We start from the raw sequence: 25,610 nt of genomic DNA on the forward strand, positions 1-25,610 counted from the left end.
ACTTTCTTTCAGATGAGACATTAAACTGAGGCCCCAGTCTGCCCTCTCACGTGGACGTAAAAGATCCCATGGCACTATTCGAAGAAGAGCAGGGAAGTTCTCCCCGGTGTCCTAGCCAATATTCCTCCTTCAACCAGCAGTGCCAAAGCAGATTATCTGCTCATTTTTCACATATCTGTTTGTGGGAACTCGTAGTGCCACGTTTCCCTACATTACAACGATGACTGCACTTCAAAAGTACTTTCTTAGCTGTAGAGCGTTTTGGAACGTTCTTGGGTCTTGAAAGGCACTATATAAATGCAATCTTTTACTTCTTTCTTTTATAGAAACCACAAGGATCAGTGGCATCAGAAATACAAATAGCTTCAGTGCAGATTGAGGCTAAGGCTCATTAACATTAACAAAGCAAGTCTGAGTAAGGACGGCAGGTTTCCTTCCCTAAAGGACATTAGTGAACCAGTTGGGTTTTTACAACAATTCGATTGTTTTGAGATACTGATGCCAGATTTAAAAACAAAACTGAATTCAAATTCTCAACCTGCCATGGTGGGATTTGAATTCGTGCACTCTGGATTATTAGTCCAGTAACAAAACCACGACGCTACTGCTTTGGCAAGTTAACATCCCGCCTGCCAGCAACAGGAGGTCTTCAGCGATTCTGACTGATGGGCCTTACTTAAATGTTGCTGGCCCACTTACCACGTGGAATTTTCGGGAAGGGGTTGCAGAGCGGTGTCTTCCCTGCTTAGGCTCGGGTTAAAATTCAAACGAGGTCCTACTGATGTAACAGGACCCCAATTTAGATAAATTCAGCAGGCCCCCGCCTGCTTTAGACGAGTGCCTCAACTACTTGCAGGTTAAGATCACTTCGAGTTAAAATTGACCCTATATGCATGTTATCTGCCCCATTACAAAATCTGCACATTCTCACTTTAAAACTCACATTCCACCAATCACTTGATCATGTACACTGTAACATGGATATTTAATGCAGTCAGGACACGAAATAACTGAAAATCTCTCAGTCATCTATCCACAACTTTTCCTCTAAACAGCTTTCCCTGGCAGTGTGATCACATAGTTTCCCATAGTAATGAATAATGAGTAAAGGAACATTAGCAGAGCCAAGTTAAAATACTAGAATCAGTGCCTACTAAACCATGTTAATTTCTTTTATTTTGCATATGTCAAAACTTAAAACTAAACATTGGCTAAACTGAAACCATCGTCTTCAGCTCCCACCACAAGCTCTTCACTCTCACCACTCCCTCTCCTCCGCCAATGTCTTAGGCTGAACCAGACTGTTCACAACCTCAGCTTCCTCTTCAACCCCGAGGTGAGTTTCCAACCCTATACCCTCTCCAATACAAAGACTGCCTACTTACACCTTTGTAACACCGCCTGCCTCCACCCCTACTTCAGCCCATCCGACGCTGAAATCCTCAATTATGTCTTTGTCCCCTGTAGACTCGATTACGGCAACGTTCTCTTTGCAGCCACCCATCCTCCATAAACCAGTTCATCAAAAATTCCACTGCCAAAAAACACTTGGGACACTTCTGCTTATGTGGATTTCATTTTGAGGAAAATATACAAGTGAGGGAGCAAATCACCCAGAAACCAATAGGTAGTTTTCAATTGAAAATCATGAATGACCACAGCCAGGCTGCTGCAGTGAGACTTAGTAACAGCTTCAGTTTCAGCATCCTTTCAGTTTCATCGTTATCTGTAGGTCTGAGCTGGAGCTAACTCCTGAGGATATTTCTTTACCCACCAGGGAATTGTCTCTCCGAGCTGGCCACTGACAAAACCTTAACAAGTGCCCTTTGTTGCACTTTGATTTTAGAGATCTGAAGACCTCATTTCACACTGGAGAAATTCTTTAAACCACTAAATGTACCTAAACTTGGGTTAATACTTAACTCAAGTAATTCTTCATATTCCAACATAATCATTGATTACTAATACAAAAGCAAAATACTGCAGATGCTGGAAATCTGAAGTAAAAACCCCTTCAAGGGTCATTGACCTGAAACGTTAACTCTGTTTCTCTCTCCACAGATGCTACCTGACCTGCTGAGTATTTCCAGCATTTTCTGTTTTTACCTCATTGATTACTAATATTGGCAAGGACAGGAATTCCTACCCCCTGCTTTTGACTTAAACTATGGTAATCAGTGTATCAGAAATATCTTTGTATCCTTCCATACACAGGTAAATCACAAGGCAAGCGTCTTAGTCCTCTAAACTAAAGCAGTGCTGTAACTCCCCGCTGCCTATTTTTGATAATTTTTTAAATAATGGTGAACGTTAGGCATATACCTCACACTGTTTCTCTTTCTCTTGGATTCTTTGTTTCCATGCTTTAATTTCAAGATGGCTTTCATTTTCTATTTGTTTGCAGCTGTCACGCAGGTCTTCGATGGTATGTATCAATCCATACCTCTCTGCCTCTATTCTCTTGTAAGTCTCCTATAGAAGGGAAAAGCAGTACTTAGCCTAATAGAAGGACATTTGATTAGATTTTTAAAAAACGTTTTTTTTTAAAACAATTTTGAGAACTATGCATGAAATGTTATGAATGAGTTCTGTTTAGATCATCAAGAGATAGGTTTTAAATGTCTATTTTTTCCATCGCACGGTACATTACACAGCAAAATGAGGCCATGTTCAAACTAATAGCTAAACAGTTGGATTATCTGTGTACTAATGGCGTGAATGCTTTCTACTTCTCACTTCACCAATCCTCATAGCCTCTCTGACTGTGGGCGGCAAAATATGGGCACTTGTGAGTTGCACTCATGCCCAGTATGAACTGAGTTGAAACTACTGAACTAATTTCATGTAGGACCCACAGAGAGGAGACTTCAACACATAAGTCTGAGATGAATTAAAACCCTATTACAGAGGTGAAAGAACAGCATGATAACTGGGTGGTTTACTATAGCGGAGAAAAGGGAAAAAAAACGAATTAACTTCATTGTGTTTTAAAAAAATGTTAAACTACCTTGAAATCAACATCATCAGTGTTGATACAGGCATCAACCATTCCATCCAAAGTCTGCAAACAAAACAGAGCAACATGTGATAGAGCAACATAATATTTTTCACATTTCTCCTCCAGCCCAGCAATTGACACGATTTACTTCTGTAAAGTAACCAATTTAACAGTTTCTTCAGCTAATGGCTTACTTGAGAGCAGTGGAAAAAAAATGCATTTATGTAGTACCTAATCATATTTTAGAAATGCCACAAAGCACTTCACATAAATGCTTTATATTGTGTAGTTACTGCTACTATGTGGAAGACCAGAACTGCCTGTTCTTCTCTGAATACTGTTATGAGATCTTTAACATCCACCTGAACCACTGGAACAGGCAGACCTAGGACTCAGTTTAACGTGTTATCCAAAGGACAGCATCTCTAACAATGCAACACCCCCTCAGTACTGCACTGAAGTGTCAGTCTAAGTGATGTGTTGAAGTCCTGGGCCAAGACTTGGGCTCATAATCTTCTGACTCAAAGGCAAGAGTGCTACCAGCTAAGCCGAACTGACGCCTAAAAGGACATGAAGAGCAGTTACCCATTTTTGTATCGGCATAGGTATTTACTTTTGGTACAGGTTATATGGAAATGAGAAATCACTTACTTGAACTGAATAATATTAATACAAACTAATTAGACAACCTTAATGATGCTCAACCTATCTAATTAGATCATTTTGGGTACAAAAATAAATAGGTAAAGTACCAAAGCTGTCAAAATGTACCAGCATAACAATTAAAATGCTTCCATCTTTATAGTTTGAAGTACTATCTGACATGAATTTGTCTGTCAAACTTGATTAGTGTCAACACCGTTGGGTTGGAATTACTTGGGTGCCACCTAATGGCATCGGGCTTCACCTACAAGGGAGAAAAAAAATGTGTAACCTCACTGCACCAAGGCTTCCTGTTAGTCATGCAGTCAGCACCACTGGCATGAAAAGATTCGTCAGCTGTCCAAGGTGCAGCAGACAAGAATCCAAGAGGAAAAATAAAAATATGAATCCAACAATATTCATCGGGGCAGTGCTAGAAACAATATTAGACCACTGGATGGTTGCAGCTGCAACACTTAGAAGCGTAACACATCCAGGACAAAGCAGTCTGCCACTGAACTCGGTACCCACTCACCCCACCACAGGCACACTGTGGCTGCAGTATGAATAATCTACAGGATGTACTGCAACAACTTGCCAAACTTACTTCATCAACAGCATCTCCCATCCTAGGGACATCTACCACAAAGGACAAGAGCAGAAGTAGCATGGGAACATCAAGTTCTGCAAGTTCTTTTCCAAGTCACAAACCATCCTGACCTGGACATACTTTGCTGTTCTTTCATAGTTGCTGGGTCAAAATCTTGCAGTTCCCTACTTAACACCGCTATGGGAGCACGGTCACCACAAAGACTGCAGTGGGTCAGGAAGAAAGCCCCCCCCCAGCACCTTCTCGCCAACTTGACAATAAATGCGGTCTCACTGGCGAGGGAGGTGAACAAGTTAAAATAAAATGCTTGGAAAATAACCTTCATGCACAACTTGCACTTAAATATAATTCTCCACTTGATGAATCTTACACACGCTTCTCCTAATTACAGTATACCCTATTCACTAATAATCACCTGTCCACTCTTAAATTAGCTCATACATTATTATACGTTCACATGTATATAGCCTCAGTCACATACGACCTTACAAGGGTTTATCTGTTAACTGTAAATATATTGGAAGTGGGCAGCCTTTGGTTAAAAATAAGTCACCCACATAACCCTCCTTGCAGTTAAATTACAGTACTTTAAAAGAAGAATATAATGCGGATTCTGTTGAAGAAGTGATGGTATTTCAGACTGTATACTACTTACCTTCATCTGGCTAGTCTCCTCATTTTCAGGTTCATCTTCACTTCTATCCTTGGAGTCACATGATTCATCGGGAGAAGCAGCAGAAACCAGAAAAGGTGCAGGCATCCTCTGGTTATCCTCGAGATCAGGTGCAGTTGTTAAACTGTCCTGAGCAGATTTCAAACCTAACACAGTTAAACAGAAAAAAAAATTTAAAATGTGAAAAACCCATATCAAAACTGAAGTCCATAGCAATGTTCCCTTTAATTTTTTGGGGGTGCCGTGCCCCTTTAAGGGGCTGTGCGACCCATTCAAAATGCTGCGCATGCGCGGTTTTTCCTATTTAAAAGCCGGTGAGCCGACTGCATGGGAGCTGCAGAGCAAAAGGGAATATTGCTCCAGAGATAAAAAAATATCTTAAAGTCTTGTACAAGCTTTAAAATAAGCTCATGCCTACCACTACTTTCACCCCCCCCCATCCCCATTCCCATTCACTCCCCACAAAGGCAGGTATGATGAGACATAACTCATCCTCAATCTGTTTCCCCCTGCCCCTACCTTTCCTTCCTATTGATTTCCCTCAAAGAAGCTTTGTTTGCTTTCAAAGTTCAAGTTACTTGTTTAGGCCATCCACCTTTTCTAGCCATCAACAAAACACAGATGAGATAGTTGGTTGGGAATTTAACAATTTTTTATTGAAAATTGAATTCAAGAATGAAGTAGGACACATTTTTCTGTCTTTCAACCCACTCTCAGCTAAATGAATTTTCTGAAATTTATAGAACACAAAACAAAAGCTGAAACTGGTATGTAATCAGTATACTTGCCATTTTATTTCATCACACACACACACACAGTCAGTTTAAAAAAGTCTCATTATAAATTTTACCTGAACATAGCTTTTAAAATGTGAGTTAAAATTATTTAAAGAAAAGCTACTGGGCTGAAACTGCGAAAGAAAAGTTTCATCAATACAACTGACTGAATGATACTGATGTATCCTGGGAAATTAAGTACATTGTACATGCTCAGACTCCACAATCCAAGTTCAGTGCACAGCTTCAGGTTAAATATCAAATCCCAGGCCAGTCTTTTGGTAGACGCTGAGGCTTCAAGTAAAAACTTTAATGAAGGCATTAAAAGACACAAATGATATTACAATTGATCAATTGCATCATGTTGCTTGAGATATGGGTAAACAAGGGTTCAAATGTAGAGAATTAACTTCAGCACACACTGAATCACAAACAGAATGGTTCCCTCTCTGCCACAGCACAATAGAGAGAGGAAGAGAAAAAGAGATGGAAATAGAAAGAGAGAGACATCACTTGAACTAAACAACTGCATCTTTACCATGGCATGGACCAAGAGAGAACAGAAATTATACTGCTTGGCACTACCCTTAAGACCTAATTAAAATGGCCTGGAGGGAGAGATAAGACGCCTGAAAAAGAAGAAAACTAGATGTTTGAAAAATGCAGTCATCCTCACCCATGTCAATTAGTAGTATAACTTTACCCATTGGTCACATATATATTTTAGCTTACAGATGTACAGTTGCACATGAACAAAGCGTGAATAGGCTATGCTCAGCATGCCGTATAAATGCATTTAGATTAGTCATTTGTAGTCAAGAAAGGTACAGTGAATTGTAATGGGAATTTGAATTTCAGTCAAGAACTCTAAACTCGAGATATTGTTTCCCCAACTAAACTTTGGCTGTAAGAACTTTACCTTATTTGAAGCATTAAACTTTGAACTAGTGAAACTTTGCTTGTAAGCATATTGGGCCAGAATTTGCTGTAGCAGAGCATCTAATGGCATCTGCCATTAGTTAAACTTGCCCTAGCACATTTAAGTTTAAAAATTTTTGTGTGGCATGTTGCTGAAAGTGCGAGTTGATCACATCACAGTCAGGGTATCAGGTCATCTGGGACCTGTGTAAACAGGACATGGAACTGTGTATCTCTTTAACCAATCAGATTAAACAATTGTGAAATCAACAGTGCAAGGACTGAGCAGGAAGTGTAAATTAGAGGGGGTGAATTCAATGTCAAATCTGGTACAGAAAGAGAAATAAAGAGAAGGAAAGAAAGATTGGATTAAGAAAGAGAGAGAGAAAAGAGACAGAAAGGAAAAGTATTTTAAAATCTCCAACAACAATTAAAACCTGAAGGAATGAGACTCCACACTTGTAATGGTTCATTTTCAGTGCCGGAGAGGTTGACTGGCAGTAATTATCACTTATCACGCCGTTAAAAGGGTACTTAGACTGGAATAGACAAGACTTAACTTTCTGTGGTGAGTTTAGCTCGTATCTAACTTGCAAATACAGCAACTTCACGTCATTCAACACATTTCAATGGTGAGGCAGATAGCTAGATGCCGTTGTCACAAAGCTAATGGTGGGGCGGCGCATCCCGGACAGCAACCTTTGGATTTTTGAGTTTAACTGCGCATCTACCCCACGCCTGAAGTTGCTTTAGCATTTCCGCATAAATAACAGCGAGCACCATTAATCTGAGCCATTGTCTTACCATTATTGATCTCGCATAACAACTAGTAAAAGCTAGCTAGTTAACAAAGTTATTGTGAAATATTAATTTAAAAAAAATTTTGTTTAATCTCTTATTTTGTGCTCCAGAAATTCAGTTACTGAGGGGAAAAAAATAAAAAAAATTCAGAACACATTTGAGAGATTTGTGGGAACCTGATCAGACTAAGCAATTACAAGATGAGTTCACTTGGCAAAACACAGTATAAATGTGGACATAGGAATTTATAATGGTAGAAAGCTGACACATAGGGCTCGAATTTCCAAGCCCCGTGGAGGCGGGAGTGGGGGGAAAATTGCAGAATCGGGGGGCATGAACCCTTCCCGCCCCCAACCCACCTCCATGCCCGTTTCCCAGGAGGCGGGTACCCGACCTGTGCTGGTAGCCGCCTCCCCGAGGCGGGAAGGGGATTAGTGCCAATTAACTGCCTATTAACAGGTAGTTAACAGGCAGTTTTTGGCCTAATCCCTATTTTTAGCCCTGAAGTGTGGGCTGCCCGATGGCTCCAAACCACGCCAAGTTAGCAAGGCGGACCATCGGGCTGAAGGGCTTGAAGGGTTCGAGATGTCCGGTGTTCAGGTGAGTGATGGGTGCATGAGTGCAGAGGTAAGTGTGTTTGGTGTGTGTAAAGAGTTTAAATAAGTTTTACTTACCTTTACTTACTAATGCAGGCTTCCTTCCTTCAGATCTCGGGAGTCCCTCATCTCACCGGCACAGAAAGCAGAATGGCCGCGAGCTGTCAAAAGTTGCAGCATTCTGCTTTTTGTTCTGGAGAGATTTCTGAGTCTGTGGAGAAGGACTCAAGTTAGAAGTCAGATTGTCAGTGTTTGACAGCTTCACAGAGCTGTCAAATGCTGATATTTCATCTGTCAAAAGCTCTTGACAGATGAAATGTCAATCCCTGACGTCACCTGTAACTGGGTGTCCCTTAATTAGCCTGCTGAGCCCACTGGGCGGGCTCAACAAGGTCAATCAAGGGAAAATCATGTGGGTTGGCCACAAATCGATGGAGGCAGGACTACAACCCAAAAAGTGGGAGTCCTGCCTCCATCACGTCCCCATTGACAAAATCCAGCCCATAAAGTGTGACAAAAACGTGATAGCAGGAAGTTAGGTTATGTAGATAGGAAGTGCACACAGACCTAAGAAAGAAAGATTTGCATTTATATAACGCCTTTCACAACCACTGGACGTCCCGAAGTGCTTTACAACCAATGAAGTTTTTTACAGCCAATTAAGTACTTTTGAAGTGTAGTCACTGTTGTAATGTAGGAAATGCGGCAGCCAATTTGCGCACAGAAAGCTCCCACTAAATAGCAATGTGATAATGACCAGATAATCTGTTTTTAGTGATGCTGGTTGAGGGATAAATATTGGCCAGAACACCAGGGATAACTCCCCTGCTCTTCTTCGAAATAGTGCTATGGGATCTTTTAAATCCACTTGGAAGAGCAGATGGGGCCTCGGTTTAACATCTCATCCGAAAGACGGCACCTCCGACAGAACAGCACTCCCTCAGTACTGCACTGGAATGTCAGCCTAGATTTTCTGGAGTCTCTGGAGTGGGACTTGAACTCCCAACCTTCTGACTCAGAGGTGAGAGCGCTACCAACTGAGCCACAGCTGGCACTCATATACAGAAAAAATTATATTAAAAGTTCAATTTTCACACCATCACACATTTCCTGAAGTATTTTTATGTAATATTTTTCTGTAACACTTAATCATAGTCAAACATATTCTAACCTAGGCAGATTCATTCTGCTACACCTAAGTGGGCCTTTCTTCCCAGGTGATTGACTCCCAGCCCTGGTCCTACCAGCCCTGACTTCCACTTTTTCCAACGGCTGCAGCACACCTTAGAACAGCAGGTTAAAGCAAATTAAAGACAATTGAACAGCTCCAAGCTAGGTGTAAATGGCAGAAAGTTTAAACTTTTTCAACAATGATTCTTTACAATTAGGATAATTTACAGCTTCTATCATCTGCATCCAAATCTGATAGATGCAAACCATCTTAAAACGCATTGTATTTCATCTCTCTCTTTCTAAGAACATCCCAGTTCTACAATGTCTTCCAAGTCCTTAACTGACTCAGTGAAACAAAACCAGGGTTTGATCTTCAGAGACCTTTTCAACATTTAATAACAAGTTAGATAGGTGGTTGAAAGAAAGTGGAGTAAAGGGATATCGGAACAGGGAAGGCACATGGGATTAGGACTACTGCTTGTACGGTGGATAAATACCAACACGGACCGGTTGGTCCAAATGGCCTGTTTTGTGCTGTAATTTTTATGTAATACAGGTAGACTACCCTTTATCCGAACTTCCGAAAACCGAAACCCTCTAAAAACCGAAGGTTTTTTCGTTCAGCGTAAGTCGTGCGCACGACTTACACTGAACGAAAAAACCTTCGGTTTTTAGAGGGTTCTGGTTTCGGAAGTTCGGATAAAGGGTAAGTCGTGCGCACGACCCCCCGCGGACCCCCCCGCCGACCCCGACCCCCGCGACTTACGCTGAGCGTCAGCGTAAGTCGTGCGCACGACCCCCCGCCGACCCACCTTCCGAAATCCGAAATTCTCCGAAAACCGAAACACGGCTGGTCCCGAGGTTTTCGGATAAAGGATAGTCTACCTGTACCTGACCTGTAACTGACCCCAGTATTCATTTCAAAAATCAAAAGCAATTCTATTTAGCCTTAAAAGGATACACACCTAGATTTGCTTCCAATTGCCACACTTCCCTCACCTTCACATGGTCCATCTATGACTTGTACCTTCCCATCCTCGACTTCTCTGTCTCCACTTCTGGGGATATCGACAAACATCCACTATAAGCCCACTGACTCCCTCAGATACCTGGAATACACTTCCTTCCACCCCGCTTCCTGTAAGGACTCTATTCCATTCTCCCGGTTTCTCCGTCTCCGTCACATCTGTTCTGACGATGCCACCTTCCATAATAGTGCTTCCGATAGGTCTTCCTTTTTCCTCAACCAAGGATTCCCCATTACAATGGTTGACTTGTATCTTGACCGCGTCCATTCCATTTCCCACACTTCTGCTGTCACTCCTTCCCCTCCCTCCTGGAACCACGATCCTTGTCCTCACCTTTTACCCCAAAAGCCTCCACATTCAACGGATCATCCTCCGCCATTTCCACCACCTTCAGCGTGATCCCACCACCAAACACATCTTCCCCTCCCCCTTCAGCATTCCAAAGGATCCTGGTCCACTCCTCAATCACTCCCAACACCCCCTCCCACGGCACCTTCCCATGCAAGCGCAGGAGATGCAACACCTGTCCTTTTACCTCCTTCCTTCCCACTGTCCAGGGCCCCAAACACCCCTTCCAGGTGAAACAGCGATTTACTTGTACATCTTGCAATTTAGTATACTGTATTCGCTGCTCACGATGCGGTCTCCTCTACATTGGGGAGACCAAACGCAGAATGGGTGACCGCTTTGTGGAACACCTCCGTTCAGTCCGTGAGCGTGACCCCGAGCTTCCAGTCACCTGTCACTTTTAATTCTCCGCTCCACTCCCACTCTGACTCCTCTGTCCTCGGCTTCTTACACGGTTCCAACAAAGCTCAACGTAAGCTCGAGGAACAGCACCTCATCTTTCTATTAGGCACTTTACAGCCTTCTGGATGCAACATCGAGTTCAACAATTTCAGACCATAACCTCTGCCCCTATTTTTTCAGATGGCAGCTGTTAATGATTCTGCCATCGCTATTTACACCTCTTCCAGACCCATCTTTTGTTTCTTTACTTGTCCCGTTACCATCTCCTTTTGCTTTGTACAATCATCCCTTTTGTCATTTAATCTCTCCTGCCTTTCATCCTATCACAGACCTTCCCTTTATTCTTTCCTCCCCTCACCCCTTTCCCTGCAGTTGCTTAAAATCTGTTTCATCTCTAACTTTTTCCAGTTCTGATGAAAGGCCATCGACCTAAAACGTTAACTCTGTTTCTCTCTCCACAGATGCTGAGTGTTTCCAGCATTTTCGGTTTTTATTTCAGATTTCCAGCATCCACAGTATTTTGCTTTAGCACACCTAGATTCTATTTTATATAGTATCATAGTCCTGTACTTATAAAACAGGAGACTCACTAATATATATGTAATTTTTTTCTTGTTCATGCTTGCGTTTTTTCCTCTATTTCTTTTTGCAATTATTCTGTTACAAGAGTCATATGTTTAGATACTGTTGCCATAGTGTACAGAAAGCATGATTTAGTGTATATGATGCAGAAGTTTAGAATGAGATAAGAAGAAAGCCTGAAATAAAAACAGAAAATGCTGGAAATACGCAGCAGGTCAGACATTAGTTCTGACGAAAGGTCACTGACCTGAAACATTAACTCCGTTTCTCTCTCCACAGATGCTGCCTGACCTGCTGATTATTTCCAGCATTTTGTTTTCATTTCAAAAAAAGAGCTTTCAGAAATAAAATCACTGCATTTGATGACTTGTTAGTGTGCTCTTGAAACAGCATGTCCAGTTCTGATGAAAGGTCATCGACCTGAACCGTTAACTCTATTTCTCTCTCCACAGATGCTGCCTGACCTGCTGAGTATTTCCAGCATTTTACTGTTTTTATTTCAGATTTCCAGCATCTGTGGTATTTTGCTTTTGTAAGAAGGAAGCCTTATTGCTAGCCCAGGTGCCTGTTTCAAGTGAGGGTTATTGATTTTTTAGGTACATTGCTTTAGCTGGCTGTTGCAGTGACATTGATGACAGCTTTCAAAACTATAGCAACACAGCCACAAAGATCCCTTTTGCAAGGTACCTAGACTGTAGGGGAATACTAATAGATTTCTACAGTTTTTGGCAGTAGACAAAGAATGGGAAGGAGATTTCAAAGAATTCTCCTGGTTCAGGCTTAGTGACTACATAATTTTTTCTAACTGGGCTATTTTCCATACTGCCAGAAATCACATTGACCTTGGGGTGGGGTTGGGGGGGTGGGGGGCAGTCAGAGGTAGGGAGAAGATCAACCTCATGCCACCTCAGTGGGGTCCACAATCACATTGTCATTAGGATGGAATTCAGGAGTTTCCCCAAATCTAGTCATCGCTATTGTAAGGTGTTGAAGGTAGTGCACTGGATACGTCTCAATTGGATTCTGTGCAACACTTTTTTGCCAATAGGATTGTATATTTGGACACAGTAAGATAATATAAAAGATTGTGCTCTCCCCACCAAAACATCTCCAGAATTCTGCTGAGGCTTTGGGGTCCCATTCGTGCATGCAGGAATGGTTGACATGTCTGGAAGTTGATTTTATTTCATTTGCCGTTCTTTTAATTTCATGTGGGTGTTAATTGTATTTGCTACCTTGTAAATCGATATAGATAGATTCAACTGAGGTCTTTCATTCACAGGCTATCCTTGCTCTTGTAACGTCTGAGCACAAATTTTATATATGCCTGAGAAACTAACTTGGTTGTGGCTTTGGGGATCTAATGAAGGTTTTCAGAGCTGTGGACGGTCAGGTGACTGGCTTTTTCCTGGTTCCTATTCTTTAAACAACACTTCTCCATAACTTAAATACAGATCAGTAAAATGCAAGGAATATGCTCACCTGCATGGAAGCAAATTTTACAATCGCATAATATTCATCCGTATGAAGACAGCAAAATTTAATTAGAAAAATCCGGCCCCCTCAGTTGGAAAAAAAATTCCAAGAAAGAAGAATTGGAAATAGACAAACAGCTACAGTGAAAATGCATCTGTTCCATTAGATCAGCTGGCATTCTGCAGTATTACACCAAGGTAGTCACTCTCTACACATTAGAAACAGAATTTACCAACTGATAACAAGCTCCTTTGATGCAAACTATATAAAAATGAAGTAACATCCTTGCAAGTTATATTTTAACATACATGCAATCGCAGAAAAGTAACAATAAAAAATAATTTCCACAACTTATGATGCATTTAAACCGCAGCTAACAGTCTGAGATGTTGTTTATATTGCCTGGTTCAAACTGCAATTTTTCTTCACTGGAGAGAGCACTCTGTAGATGCAGCGCTCACCTCCCTGTGGTTAAAATGTAAATACTCAGAGAATGCGAGCTTGAGCGTCTGCACTCTAAAAGTTTATATCAGCTCCAAGTAGATTTAAAAAGTGCTTAAGAATCTAAGAGATCATTCAAGTACTCTTTAAGCCAGGTTTGACATCACACTGGAATTATATTTAATGCAGTGTCAGACTACCTCCTCCAGGGATTCCCAACTCTAGAATTACACTGCAAGTTGTGAAGCAGAAGCCATTTGTGGTTTGCAGCACTGCTAAAGACGCAATAGAAGTGCACCCTTATAGTACACCACTTTAGTAGGAACATTACCATGTGGAGAAATATATATATTTCCCAAGGTGGTAATTTGCAGTTGTTATTAACTTAATCTTGTAATACAAATAGTTTAAGTGCTTATTGAAGTTTGGTGTGATACAATTTTTATTTGCACACGAGATTAACCACATCTTATTTGGGACTCTGTCATTCATGGATTATAAGGCTATCATCACCACTGAAAATATAACATACTAGCTGAAGTGCCCGGCGGTGCCGAGGCTTTTTCGAGGGAATGTTGTTGTTGGAAGAGGGGGGGAGGGAGGGAGGGAGGGAGGGAGGGAGGGGGGGAGGGAGGGGAGGGGAGGGAGGGGGGGAGGGGGAGGGGAAGGGAGGGCGGGGGGGAGGGCAGGGGGAGGGGAAGGGAGGGCAGGGGGAGGGGAAGGGAGGGCAGGGGAAGGGAGGGCAGGAGGGGGGGAGGGGAAGGGAGGGCAGGGGGAGGGGAAGGGAGGGCAGGGGGAGGGGAAGGGAAGGGAAGGGAGGGCAGGGGGAGGGGAAGGGAGGGCAGGGGGAGGGGAAGGGAGGGCGGGGGGAGGGGAAGGGAGGGTGGGGGGGAGGGAGAGGGCGGGGAAGGGAGGGAGGGGGAAGGGAGGGAGGGGGAAGGGAGGGAGGGGGAAGGGAGGGGCGGGGAAGGGAGGGAGGGGGAGGGCGGGGAAGGAAGGGAGGGAGGGGGGGAAGGAAGGGAGGGAGGGGGGGAGGGGGAGGGGCGCCCCCCCCCGAGGTGAAGACCGCCGATTGCGCGCGCCCCCCGCCCCCTGAGGGTCGCCCCCCCCCGAGGTGAAGACCGCCGATTGCGCGCGCAGCAGGAGCTGAGACGCGGCGTCTCTCTCGGCCGGCGGGCCCGGTTGCCAGGGTAACCGTGACGCTGACCAAGCCAGAGAGAGAGACGCCGCGTCTCAGCTGCTCCTGCTGCGCGCGCGGACCCCCACCCCCCGCCCGAGGGTCGCGGCCCCCCCCCCCCCGAGGGTCGCGCCCCCCCCCCCCCCCCGAGGTGAAGACCGCCGATTGCGGCTGTGGGAGACGTCCGGCGGGCCCGGTTGCCAGGGTAACGCTGGACGCTCAGCAAGCCCCGCCCCCCGGCCAGCCAGAGAGAGACAGCGCGTCTCAGCTCCTGCTGCGCGCGCACCCTAGCGGCGCTGGGCTGAGGCTCAGCCCTCCAGCCTTCGAGTGGGGCCGGGAGGTGCCTAGCTCGGGCGTGGGTGTGGAGGAGACGCCGAGGCTTCTAGGCCTACCTGTAAAAACGGGGAAAGGTAGGAAAATTAATGAGATTAGATAAGTTAATTACTTTCTAAATCATTTTTTAAAAAACAATATGTGTTTTAAAAGCAACGTTTTTTTTAAGACGCAGAAAGCGGGAAAAAGAAAGGAAAAGTTTGGAATCAAGATGGCGGCGACTCACCTCGGTTCAGAACGATAAAGCCCGGCCACACACGCACCGATTGGCCCGGCGGCACACGCCAGCAACCCGGCGTACGATTGGTCGAGCTCGAGGTTACTCTGTCGCTAATGAGTGGATAATGAGATGCTAATGAGCGGAATGTTGAAGGTTTTTGGGATACCGCGGGCGCAATTTTAGCCCGGCCGAAACGTAAAGACGCTTAAAACCGTCTCGGAAGCGTAAGCTTTCTTTGGAGGTAACACGCGCGTAGGTACGCCCTGTAACTTTCGAGTGCATACCCGCAACGCACACGCGATGACAGACAGACAGATAGACAGAACGACAGAAGTACCGATTTATATATATAGATTTAGAATAGAGAGGGAAAATGGGGAGGTGGAGTAGCTGTACTTATTAGGGATAACGTAATGGCAGTAGAAAAAAGGGACATAGATCAGCAAGATAAAAATAGAATTCATATGGATAGAGATAGAGATAAAAGATAATAAAGGATCAATCACACTACAGGAAACTCTCGTTTAAACGGCACCTAAATATCCGGAATTCTCTATTAACTGGCAAAATTCATACTCCGAAAACAACACCTCAATAACCGGAAATGTTGCCGAGTCCGAGTCTCCCGCGGTGGCCGAGTTAGTCAGTGGGGGTAGTTCTCCAAACTGCCACTACTCGGCTTCTTGGCGCTGTCGGAAGTCCGAACACCTCAATGATGAACCAGCTGACTTGGAATAAGTGTACAGTCAACTACAGTACTGTATACAGTCATTTACTGTATAAGTTTTGTTTTACTGTTAAGTAATTAAAGAGTTATGGATTACCCTCAACTGGCAGTACTGTACTTAATCAAGTATCTTCCACCATCCATTTAACACAACATTCTGTAGGTGAAGTACCCAATTAATGTATAACGCACATTTCTTGATTTTTAAAATTTTTGTTTGTTAAAAATAGCCTCGGTAGATAACCATCTCCGTCATCCGGAATTTTAAATCAACCGGCACCATCCCAGTCCCGTCTGTGCCGGATACCAAAGAGTTTCCTGTAATAGGCACAGGCTACATACCACCTAATAGTGGAAGGGAGGTGGAGGAAGAAATATACAAACAAATTAGAGAAATGAGTAAAAAACATAGAATAATGACCACGGGAGATTTCAACTACCCCGATATTAATTGGACAGAAGAGGTAGGTAACGGGGATAAGAGAATGTAGTTCCAACAATGTCTACAGGACTCCTTTTTAACCCAATATGTAAAAGGCCCAATAAGGGAGGATTCGCTATTGGATCTAGTTATGGGGAATGAGCCAAAGCAGATAAGAGAAGTAAAAGTAAGGGAATATATAGGCAATAGTGACCATAATATAACACGCTTTAAGATGATAATAGAGAAGGACATAAGTATGACAAAAATCAGGTTAATAGATTGGAGAAAAGCTGATTTTGAGGGGTTGAGAATAGAACTTGGGAAGATAAAATGGACAACAATATTGGCAAACAACGATGTAGAACGACAATGGGAAACATTTAAAACGGTGTTCAACAGGGTTTGTTCTTTCCTATTAAATAATTATTTCGCTTCGGTATTTACCAGGGAGATAGAACAGGTGGACATGACACTGGATGATGAGCTGAGTAATGAGATAAGTGCATTTAAAATTTAAAAAGGGGATATATTAAATAAACTAATCAAACTCAGAGAGGATAAAACCCCTGGTCTGGATGGATTGCATCCACGCATTTTAAAAGAATCTAGGGAAGAGATAGCAGAGGCATTAATACACATATTTAAAATTAGCTAGAAAAAGGTGTAGTGTCAGAGGACTGGCAGATGGCTAACGTAATACCTATATTTAAGAAGGGGGATAGAACATGTCCAGGGAATTATAGACCGGTCAGCTTAACATCGGTGGTAAGAAAAATAATGGAATCCCTACTAAAGGAGAGAATAGAAGAACATCTAGAAGCAAAAAGTATAATAATGAATAGTCAGCATGGATTTCAAAAGGGAAAATCTTGCTTGACCAACCTTATTGAATTTTTTGAAGAGGTAACAGAGAGTAGACAATGGTAATGCAGATGTAATTTATCTAGATTTTCAAAAGGCCTTTGATAAGTTACCCCATAATAGACGAATGAATAAGGTCAGAGAATGCAGAGTCAGGGGACAAGTAGCAGAATGGATTGCTAGCTGGCTTCAAGACAGAAAGCAGAGAGTAGGAGTAAAGGGTAGCTATTCACAGTGGCAGAAGGTGGGTAGTGGTGTTCCACAAGGATCAGTGCTGGGACCACTGCTGTTCACAATTTACATTAACGATTTAGACATAGGAATCAAAAACACAATTTCTAAATTTGCAGATGATACCAAATTGGGGGGGGGATAGTCAATACTGAGGAGGACTGCAATAAATTATGGGAGGACATTAATAAACTTGCAGAATGGGCATATAATTGGCAAATGAAGATCAACACAGATAAATGTGGAGGTATTACATTTTGGTAGGAAGAATAGGGAGGTCACTTATCATTTGGAGGGTGCAAGTCTAGGTGGGGTAGAGGAACAAAGGAATCTCGGAGTACAAATACACAAATCACTAAAAGTGTGGTTGAAGCAAATGGTATAGATGCATTTAAGGGGAGGCTAGACAAGCATATGAGGGAGAAGAGAATAGAGGGTTACGCTGATAGAGTTAGATGAGAAGAGACAGGAGGAGGCTCTTGTGGAGCATAAACGCCGGCATGGACTGGTTGGGCCGAATGGCCTGTTTCTGTGCCGTTTCTCCTATGTAATCCTATGTAATGCCACATAGACCTCAATAAGGCATCTGTTATTACTGTGGCAAGAACTTGCTTGGATACATTTAGGCTACTAATCATACCATTAAATTAATCAGGAGGGATAAAAGAGATACAGAAATATTATGGATGAATTAAAAATTCAAAACTATTCTATATAATCTCTCTGATTGGTAAGTTGTTTTTATGTTTGGATGAATCAGTTTAGTGGAAAACAGCTGCAGATTTCTAGTACTCTGCAGGATATCTTATCACAATTATCTTCTTCACTATGTTACATGAAAAAAGAAAACCAAGCTGCAACAGATAACTTGATGTTTGAGCATGATTTCAAAATCATGTTATATTTAATGAACATTCCAGAGAGCGCATGTTCCTATTGTTACTTGTTAGTGAGTGAATTAAAAACACTGGGGTAAATTTTCATCCTGGTAATATGGCGAAGCGCATTGCCTGCCTGGAGTTTCAGAACCCAATGGAATGAAAATAGGATGATCTCTATAATAGCAGGCGATCCACTCTGTCAGATTACTGCCCATACAGTCAAGATGAAAACTGACCTCTGTATTTTAAGAAAGATTATTTTCCATTAACAAGAGACCCTATCGAAAAAATGTTTCTAATAAATATATCTTAGTTCATAACAGGTAAGGGAGACGGAAATATTATGGTTTTACTGCCAGTAAAGAAACAAGATCATTGTTTCTGCTATAAAATTTAAAATCGTTGCTGTTATTAAATCATACTTCTATATAGAAAGCCTAAGGTAATCAGACTAGTTATATTTTCACCTACTGAATATCCATCATCCTAAAAACATGCTAACTATGACAAATCATTTCATGCCCAAATTATAACTATGACAAATCAGCAAGAAAGGAAGGTGATTAGACCATAAGTAGTGACTGCTTTAGCCGTAATGATAATTAAAGTTAAAATATAACTTTGCTTCTTTTCTTTCTGATAATAACCTGATTCTCCTGAATGCATGATAATTTTCTTGTTACTATATTTTCCATTTGTAGGTGAAGAGATTGGCGTTGCAGCAAAATTGGAGGCTTGATTATAAGTGCAATGTTGAGTATTGAATATATTGAGCGTACTCTCTACATTAATTTGTTCCTGCTATATAGCCCAATCCAGCTTTATTAGATTATCTCAGACCAGTTCTTCTTCAGACGGTATTTCTCCAAAAGCAGACACTCCAGTACAGACTGCTCATGCTGCTAATGGGGAAAGGTTCCGGGGGGAGAAAGAGAGATACTCACAAATGAGCTCTACTGGTGCACACTCGACACTTAACATTCAGTTACATTTGCAATTTAATCAGAGTTTGAAACAAGTACAAAGACAAAACCCTTTTATTTTCTGCTTCCTTCATAATTTTGCTGGTAGCTTTTGTGTTTCTGCTGAGAGATATGTACGGCTTTTCAGTTTTATGCTACAAAGTTAGCAGAGTTCATCCACACTCCTTAATGAGAATGAAACTCATTACAAGTTATATGCCGGTTATTCCCTCTCACTGAGTAGAATGGGTAAGCTCTAACTCCATTAGTAATCAACTGGTTGTCTTAACCTGTAGCGGAATCAGGAGTACTGGGTTTAAAGCATATTGGTTCACACGATGTTGACTATAGCATGTTCTTTCTGATATGTTTTATAGCCCAATATGCTTCATGGGCCAATATGCGTAATGAGCATAATAAGGGAAATGAGTGGCTTAGTTTACCAATGTGTTGTGTATTGAGTGGTAGGACATGGGATAGCAGCAGTGGTTCGACACACATTGAGTTCCTAACTGTACTAAAGCGGGTAGGTATCTCCTTATCCAGTGGCATCAGAGACTTAGGGCTGGATTTTGTGATTGGGAGACGAGTTGGAGGCGGGACTGCTGCATGTCTGATCTCAGTCCCGCCTCCGTCATCTTCTGGCCAGCCAGCGGGACTTGCCCCTGATTGACCTTGTTAAGCCCGCCCAGCGGGCTCTGCAGACCAATTAGGGGGAAGTCACTGACAGAGCATGTCAACGTGTGACGTGCCATCTGTCAAGATTTCGTGAATGAAGAAATGTCAGCGTTTGACAGCTCTGTGAAGCTGTCAAACACTGACATTCTGTGTAGTTTGATGAGCACTTGTGTTCAGGACTCATCAAGCCTTTCTACTTTGTAGATTTCAGATGACTGTTGGTTTGGAGGATCCAACAGCCAGTCTGTGAAATCTACAAGGAAGATGTCGGGACTCCTGATTGAGAGCGGATGAAGGCTGTAGGCAGAAACAAAGCTAAGTGAACATTTTTTTAACACTTTACACTCACCTTACATACTTACCACTCCACACTTGCACCCATCACTCACCTCTACATATCACTTTCAGACCCCTCTGACCTCCTACTCGACTCCTCTAATCTGGCGGGGTTCGCCGAGGTCGGGAAGCCTGCAGTTGAAAAGGTAAAATGGGACTAATCCTTTTTTCTGCCTGTTAATTACCTGTTAACAGGCAGTTAAAAGGTTTTAATTCCTTTCCCGCCTCGAGGAGATGGGACCCGGGTCAGGACGGCTTCCTGCCTCCTAGCAAAAGGGCATGGAGGCGGGATGGGGCGGGTTTGTCAGCCGCCCCCACTTTCTGCAACTTTACCGGCAGTCCTGCCTCCATACCTGCCTCCTCGGGGCTGGCAAAATCCATCCCTTAGTCACCTTGGTTGTACATATGCGCCTAAAGGTCTACACATTCCACAGGCTAGTCAGGTTTGAAATACTGAAATCAATGCCATAAAAATTCTAAGTTGAAAGACTTTGGTACCAATCGTTCTCATATGTTCTCCACTTACGTGAATAAAAATAAGGGCAACTTTACCAGTTCCTGTAGTTTCAGACTCCTGTGTGATTTCTTGATTCTGCTCCTCGGGCATTTCACTATTCTTTGTCTGGGAACTGCAAAACAACACAACAATCGTCAACAAAACGGAAAACATCACTGGTGACAGAATGACTGCTGGCCTATTATTGTCTCCTAACAATCACTTAATTGATTGTTATTTTGTGACTGTGTTAAAATAATATCAAGTAATAATAATTCACTGTAACAGTGTAACTTTTTATCACCATAGCTGTTCACCTTTCAACTGAAGACATTCAGGATTCCAGTCCAAGGGCATAAGGCAGCCACAGTGACAAAAACTCTTCTTTTACAATTTTATATGACACTGCGACTATCTTTATTATTAGATTAACTTTGAAGAGAAAGCAAAAGAATCAGAGAAGAGCTGTGAAGCCATTGTTGATTTCTGTCATATTTGCATAGTTTGATAGAAAAAGGTCTTGACTATATATTCTGTTTCTGTACAAAAAAATGATAAACAAATCATGAGACTATTTTCCTGGACCCCTTAGTTTTTGCCCTAAAAGTGCACTCTACCTGGAACCAGTGGCTAGCGTCCAAAATTTCCTGGCTGGGTAGTCCATTAGCGGGGACTGCATTGGGCAGAGGAAGTGAGGCACAGGAAATGTGAGCACTGCTGCAGGCCTTAAATGTATGCTGCAGCTTAAAGTGGCTACTGTATTGGGGAACGGTATGGGAGCCTTTTGCTGAGATACTATACTGAGAGCACTGTTGTAGCTGCCAAACTAATTTTACTGGCAGATTTTCTTAGTTTGGTGCTGCATTCAAAGGACCATCTTCCCACTACACAATTGGCTGAAATGGCTGTGAGGAAGGCTGGGGGAATCAAGGTATCCTGCTTTGACAACTAAACCACTGAATAATTGCTGAAAGAGGTGGAGCATGTGAGAGGTGTTCTTTCCAGATCATGGTCACAAAGTTCTCAGTGGCCTGCAGAGCATGGTAGAGAGCAATAAAAGCGATTAATGCTAGCAGTACTGTCCACAGGACCATGCTCTAGTGCAGGAAGGAATTCAATGACCTCACCAGGAGGGGAAAGGAAAGCCTCACACATCATCTATAATCCTGTATGTAAGCTATTTGGCAATACCATGATCTGACCCCTCCTAAACTTTAATTTCCTTCTCTAATCCATCAGAAACCATGGGACACCTTCCAAGTCTTTTCTGAGGATTGCCACCCACTCTTGACAAGAATGGATAAGGGCAACCTGTTAATGCCATTCTCCAACTGCAGCTGCATGGTTCAACCTCACAGTCTTGTAATCCCTCGGGAGATCCCATTGCATCATTGCGTGACCTTAATTCCTCAGTAGCTTTCTGTCTTTGCAGGAGAAAGCAGCACATAGTTGGAGACAGATGACAGCCACCAGGAAGGACCAGCAACACTTCATGAAGGGATGAAATGTGTTGGGGCAGGCTGGGGATGAAGAAACAGAAGATTTTACCCCAGCTCAGGTTTGGTACAACCCGCCTCCGGTACTGTCTCACCTTCCTTGTATCCAGCAGGCCTTAATGCTCATCTCCCTCCACTTCCTCCAGATAACACTGTGGTAAACCACTGTTATACTTGTCTGTGTCTGTATGTGTATTCCAATAAGTACAGGTCTGTGATGCACTATCAATTGCTACAAAAGACTGGAGATTGAGTAAGTAATAAACAGGCTTTTATTACCAAAGAACAGAGCATGCCTCTTGGGGTTGCCTGGTATCCAAAAGGGCCGGAGGCTTCTGAGCAGCGACCTTTATACCCAGCCATGAGGGTGGAGCCAGGGGCGGAGTCAGCTGAGGCATGCACAGACAAGTACAACAATACTAACAACAGTGGTTTACCACATTCACCCCTTGTTTAGAATTGAGTCCGGCGGGGTGAAGTGCACTAAAAATTCGTGTACTGAAGTCTATCAGGAGGCCTTGTAAGCCGTCCTGAGCGTCGCAGCAGCGGCGGTGATGGTGCAGCATCCAACGGTGAACCCGGTGTCTCGTTCAGAGGAGGTGTAGCAGGTGGCGGACCCTGGGGCTGCTGCATGCCGTCTACAGGGGTCAGAGCATGGGTAATGGGAGGTAGCGATGGTGGTCTCTCAGAGGCACCCGAAGGTGCGAGGTCTCGTGCGGGGACTGTGTCCTGGGGGTAGGCAGGAGTAGCGGTGGGTGGCGAAGAGGGTGTTTCAGGAGCACCTGCAGGTGCGAGGTCTCGAATGGAGACTGTGTCCTCCCGCCCGTCCAGGTACACCACGTAAGCATACTGCGGGTTAGCGTGGAGGAGGCTCACCCTCTCGACCAGGGGGTCCACCTTATGGGTCCTCACGTGCTTCCGCAGTAGGACGGGACCTGGAGAAGTCAGCCATGTTGGTAGCGAAATCCCCGACGTGGACTTCCTGGGGAAGGAGAACATTCTCTCGTGAGGAGTGGCATTGGTGGGTGTACAGAGCAGCGACCGAATGGAATGGAGCGCCGCAGGGAGGACCTCCTGCCAGCGGGAGGTCGGAAGGCCCTTAGATTTTAAGTTTAAAAGGACTGCCTTCCAGACTGTCGCATTCTCCCTTTCCACCTGGCCGTTACCCCGGGGGTTGTAGCTGGTGGTCCTGCTTGTAGCAATGCCTCTCGCGAGCAGGTACTGCCGAAGTTCGTCGCTCATAAAAGATGAGCCCCTGTCGCTATGGATATAGCTAGGGAAACCGAACAAGGCGAAGAGGTCATTCAGACATTTAATGACCGTGGTACTGGTCATGTCCGAGCAAGGGATGGCAAACGGGAAACGGGAGTACTCATCAATTATATTGAGGAAGTACACATTGCGGTCAGAGGAGGGGAGGGGCCCTTTAAAATCGATGCTCAGCCGCTCGAAGGGGCGCGTGGCTTTGATCAGGCTCGCTCTGTCTGGCCTATAAAAATGCGGCTTGCACTCGGCACAGATCTGGCAGTTCCTGGTCATGGTCCTGACCTCCTCGATGGAGTAGGGCAGGTTACGGGATTTGATAAAATGGAAGAACCTGGTGACCCCCGGGTGGCAGAGGTCATTGTGGAGGGTCTGTAGCCTATCAACCTGCGCGTTGGCGCACGTACCACGTGATAGGGCATCTGGGGGCTCATTGAGTTTCCCGGGCCGGTACAAGATATCGTAATTGTAGGTGGAGAGTTCGATTCTCCACCTTAAGATCTTGTCATTCTTGATTTTGCCCCGCTGCTTATTATGAAACATAAAAGCCACTGAACGCTGGTCAGTGAGCAGGGTAAATCGTTTTCCGGCCAGGTAATGCCGCCAATGTCGCACGGCTTCCACAATGGCCTGGGCCTCCTTTTCGACAGAGGAGTGTCGAATCTCGGGGCCCTGGAGGGTCCTTGAGAAAAAGGCCACGGGTCTCCCCGCCTGGTTAAGGGTTGCAGCTAGGGCAAAGTCGGATGCGTCGCTCTCCACTTGAAAAGGAAGGGACTCATCCACAGCGTGCATTGTGGCCTTCGCAATGTCTCCTTTTATGAGAGTGAAGGCTGCACAGGCCTCTGCTGTCAGGGGGAAGGAGGCGGACTTGATGAGGGGTCGGGCTTTATCCGCATAGTTGGGCACCCACTGCGCATAGTAAGAGAAAAACCCCAGGCATCTCTTCAGTGCTTTCTGGCAGTGGGGGAGGGGGAGCTCCATAAGGGGGCGCATTCTATCGGGGTCTGGGCCGATGACTCCGTTCTCCACTACGCAGCCAAGAATAGCAAGGCGCGTAGTACGAAACATACATTTGTCTTTGTTGTATGTGAGATTCAGCCGCTGGGCCGTCCGGAGGAATTTCTCTAGATTAACGTCGTGGTCCTGCTGGTCGTGGCCGCAGATGGTGACGTTGTCTAGATATGGGAAAGTGGCCTGGAGCGCGTTCTGGTCAACCATCCGGTCCATCTCCCGTTGGAAGACAGAAACTCCGTTGGTGACGCCGAAGGGAACTCTGAGAAAGTGATAGAGCCGACCGTCAGCTTCAAAAGCTGTGTACTGGCGGTCCTCAGCCCTGATGGGGAGCTGGTGGTATGCCGACTTCAGATCAATCGTCGAGAACACCCGGTATTGTGCTATCTGATTGACCATGTCAGATATGCGGGGGAGTGGATATGCATCCAGCTGGGTGTAGCGGTTGATCGTCTGGCTGTAGTCAATAACTAGGCGCTGTTTGCCGCCAGCCTTCACCACCACCACTTGTGCTCGCCATGGGCTATTGCTGCTCTCGATAATCCCTTCCTTCAGGAGTCTCGCTACCTCGGATTTAATGAAACCCCTATCCCCGGCACTGTAACGCCTACTTTTGGTAGCGATGGGCTTACAGTCGCGGGTGAGGTTAGCGAACAAGGAGGGGGGGGAGACTTTAAGGGTGGAGAGGCTGCAAATGGCGCGCGGCGGGCGATTTAAAAACTGCTGGCTGCAGACTGTGAGAGGGGGGAGGGGTCCACCATACGCTAAAGTGACACTCTTAAGGTGGCACTGAAAATCCAACCCCAGTAGGACGGCAGCGCAGAGATGGGGCAGGACCAGAAGTTTAAAATTTTTGTATTCAGTACCCCGCACTGAAAGAGTCACCATACAGTAGCCACCGACGTCCGCTGACTGGGCTTTGGAAGCCATAGAGATGCGATGACGCGTCGGCAGGACCGGGAGAGAGTAACTGCGCACCGTGTCGGGGTGTATAAAACTCTCCGTGCTCCCGCTGTCAAAAAGGCAGGTAGTGGCGCAGCCGTTTACCGT

General features: G+C 44.3%; 1 protein-coding gene across 3 annotated transcripts in view; it reads right to left on the minus strand.

The window, feature by feature from the left end:
- The window catches only part of LOC147107691 (E3 ubiquitin-protein ligase DZIP3-like), a 184,962-nt gene that overhangs the window by 58,776 nt on the left and 100,576 nt on the right, over positions 1 to 25,610 (minus strand). For all 3 annotated transcript variants that reach the window (XM_086006917.1, XM_086006916.1, XM_086006915.1), the window contains exons 12-15: positions 20,847 to 20,923; positions 4,906 to 5,069; positions 3,008 to 3,061; positions 2,323 to 2,472 (exon numbers count right to left, since the gene is read on the minus strand). In XM_086006917.1, the coding sequence (XP_085863043.1) occupies positions 2,323 to 2,472; positions 3,008 to 3,061; positions 4,906 to 5,069; positions 20,847 to 20,923 (445 nt within the window). The remainder of the gene's footprint in view (positions 1 to 2,322; positions 2,473 to 3,007; positions 3,062 to 4,905; positions 5,070 to 20,846; positions 20,924 to 25,610) is intronic.

Source organism: Somniosus microcephalus, chromosome 14 (genome assembly GCF_052327205.1).
Source record: "Somniosus microcephalus isolate GS21.2 chromosome 14, FLI_Smic_1.0, whole genome shotgun sequence".
NCBI lineage: Eukaryota > Metazoa > Chordata > Chondrichthyes > Squaliformes > Somniosidae > Somniosus > Somniosus microcephalus.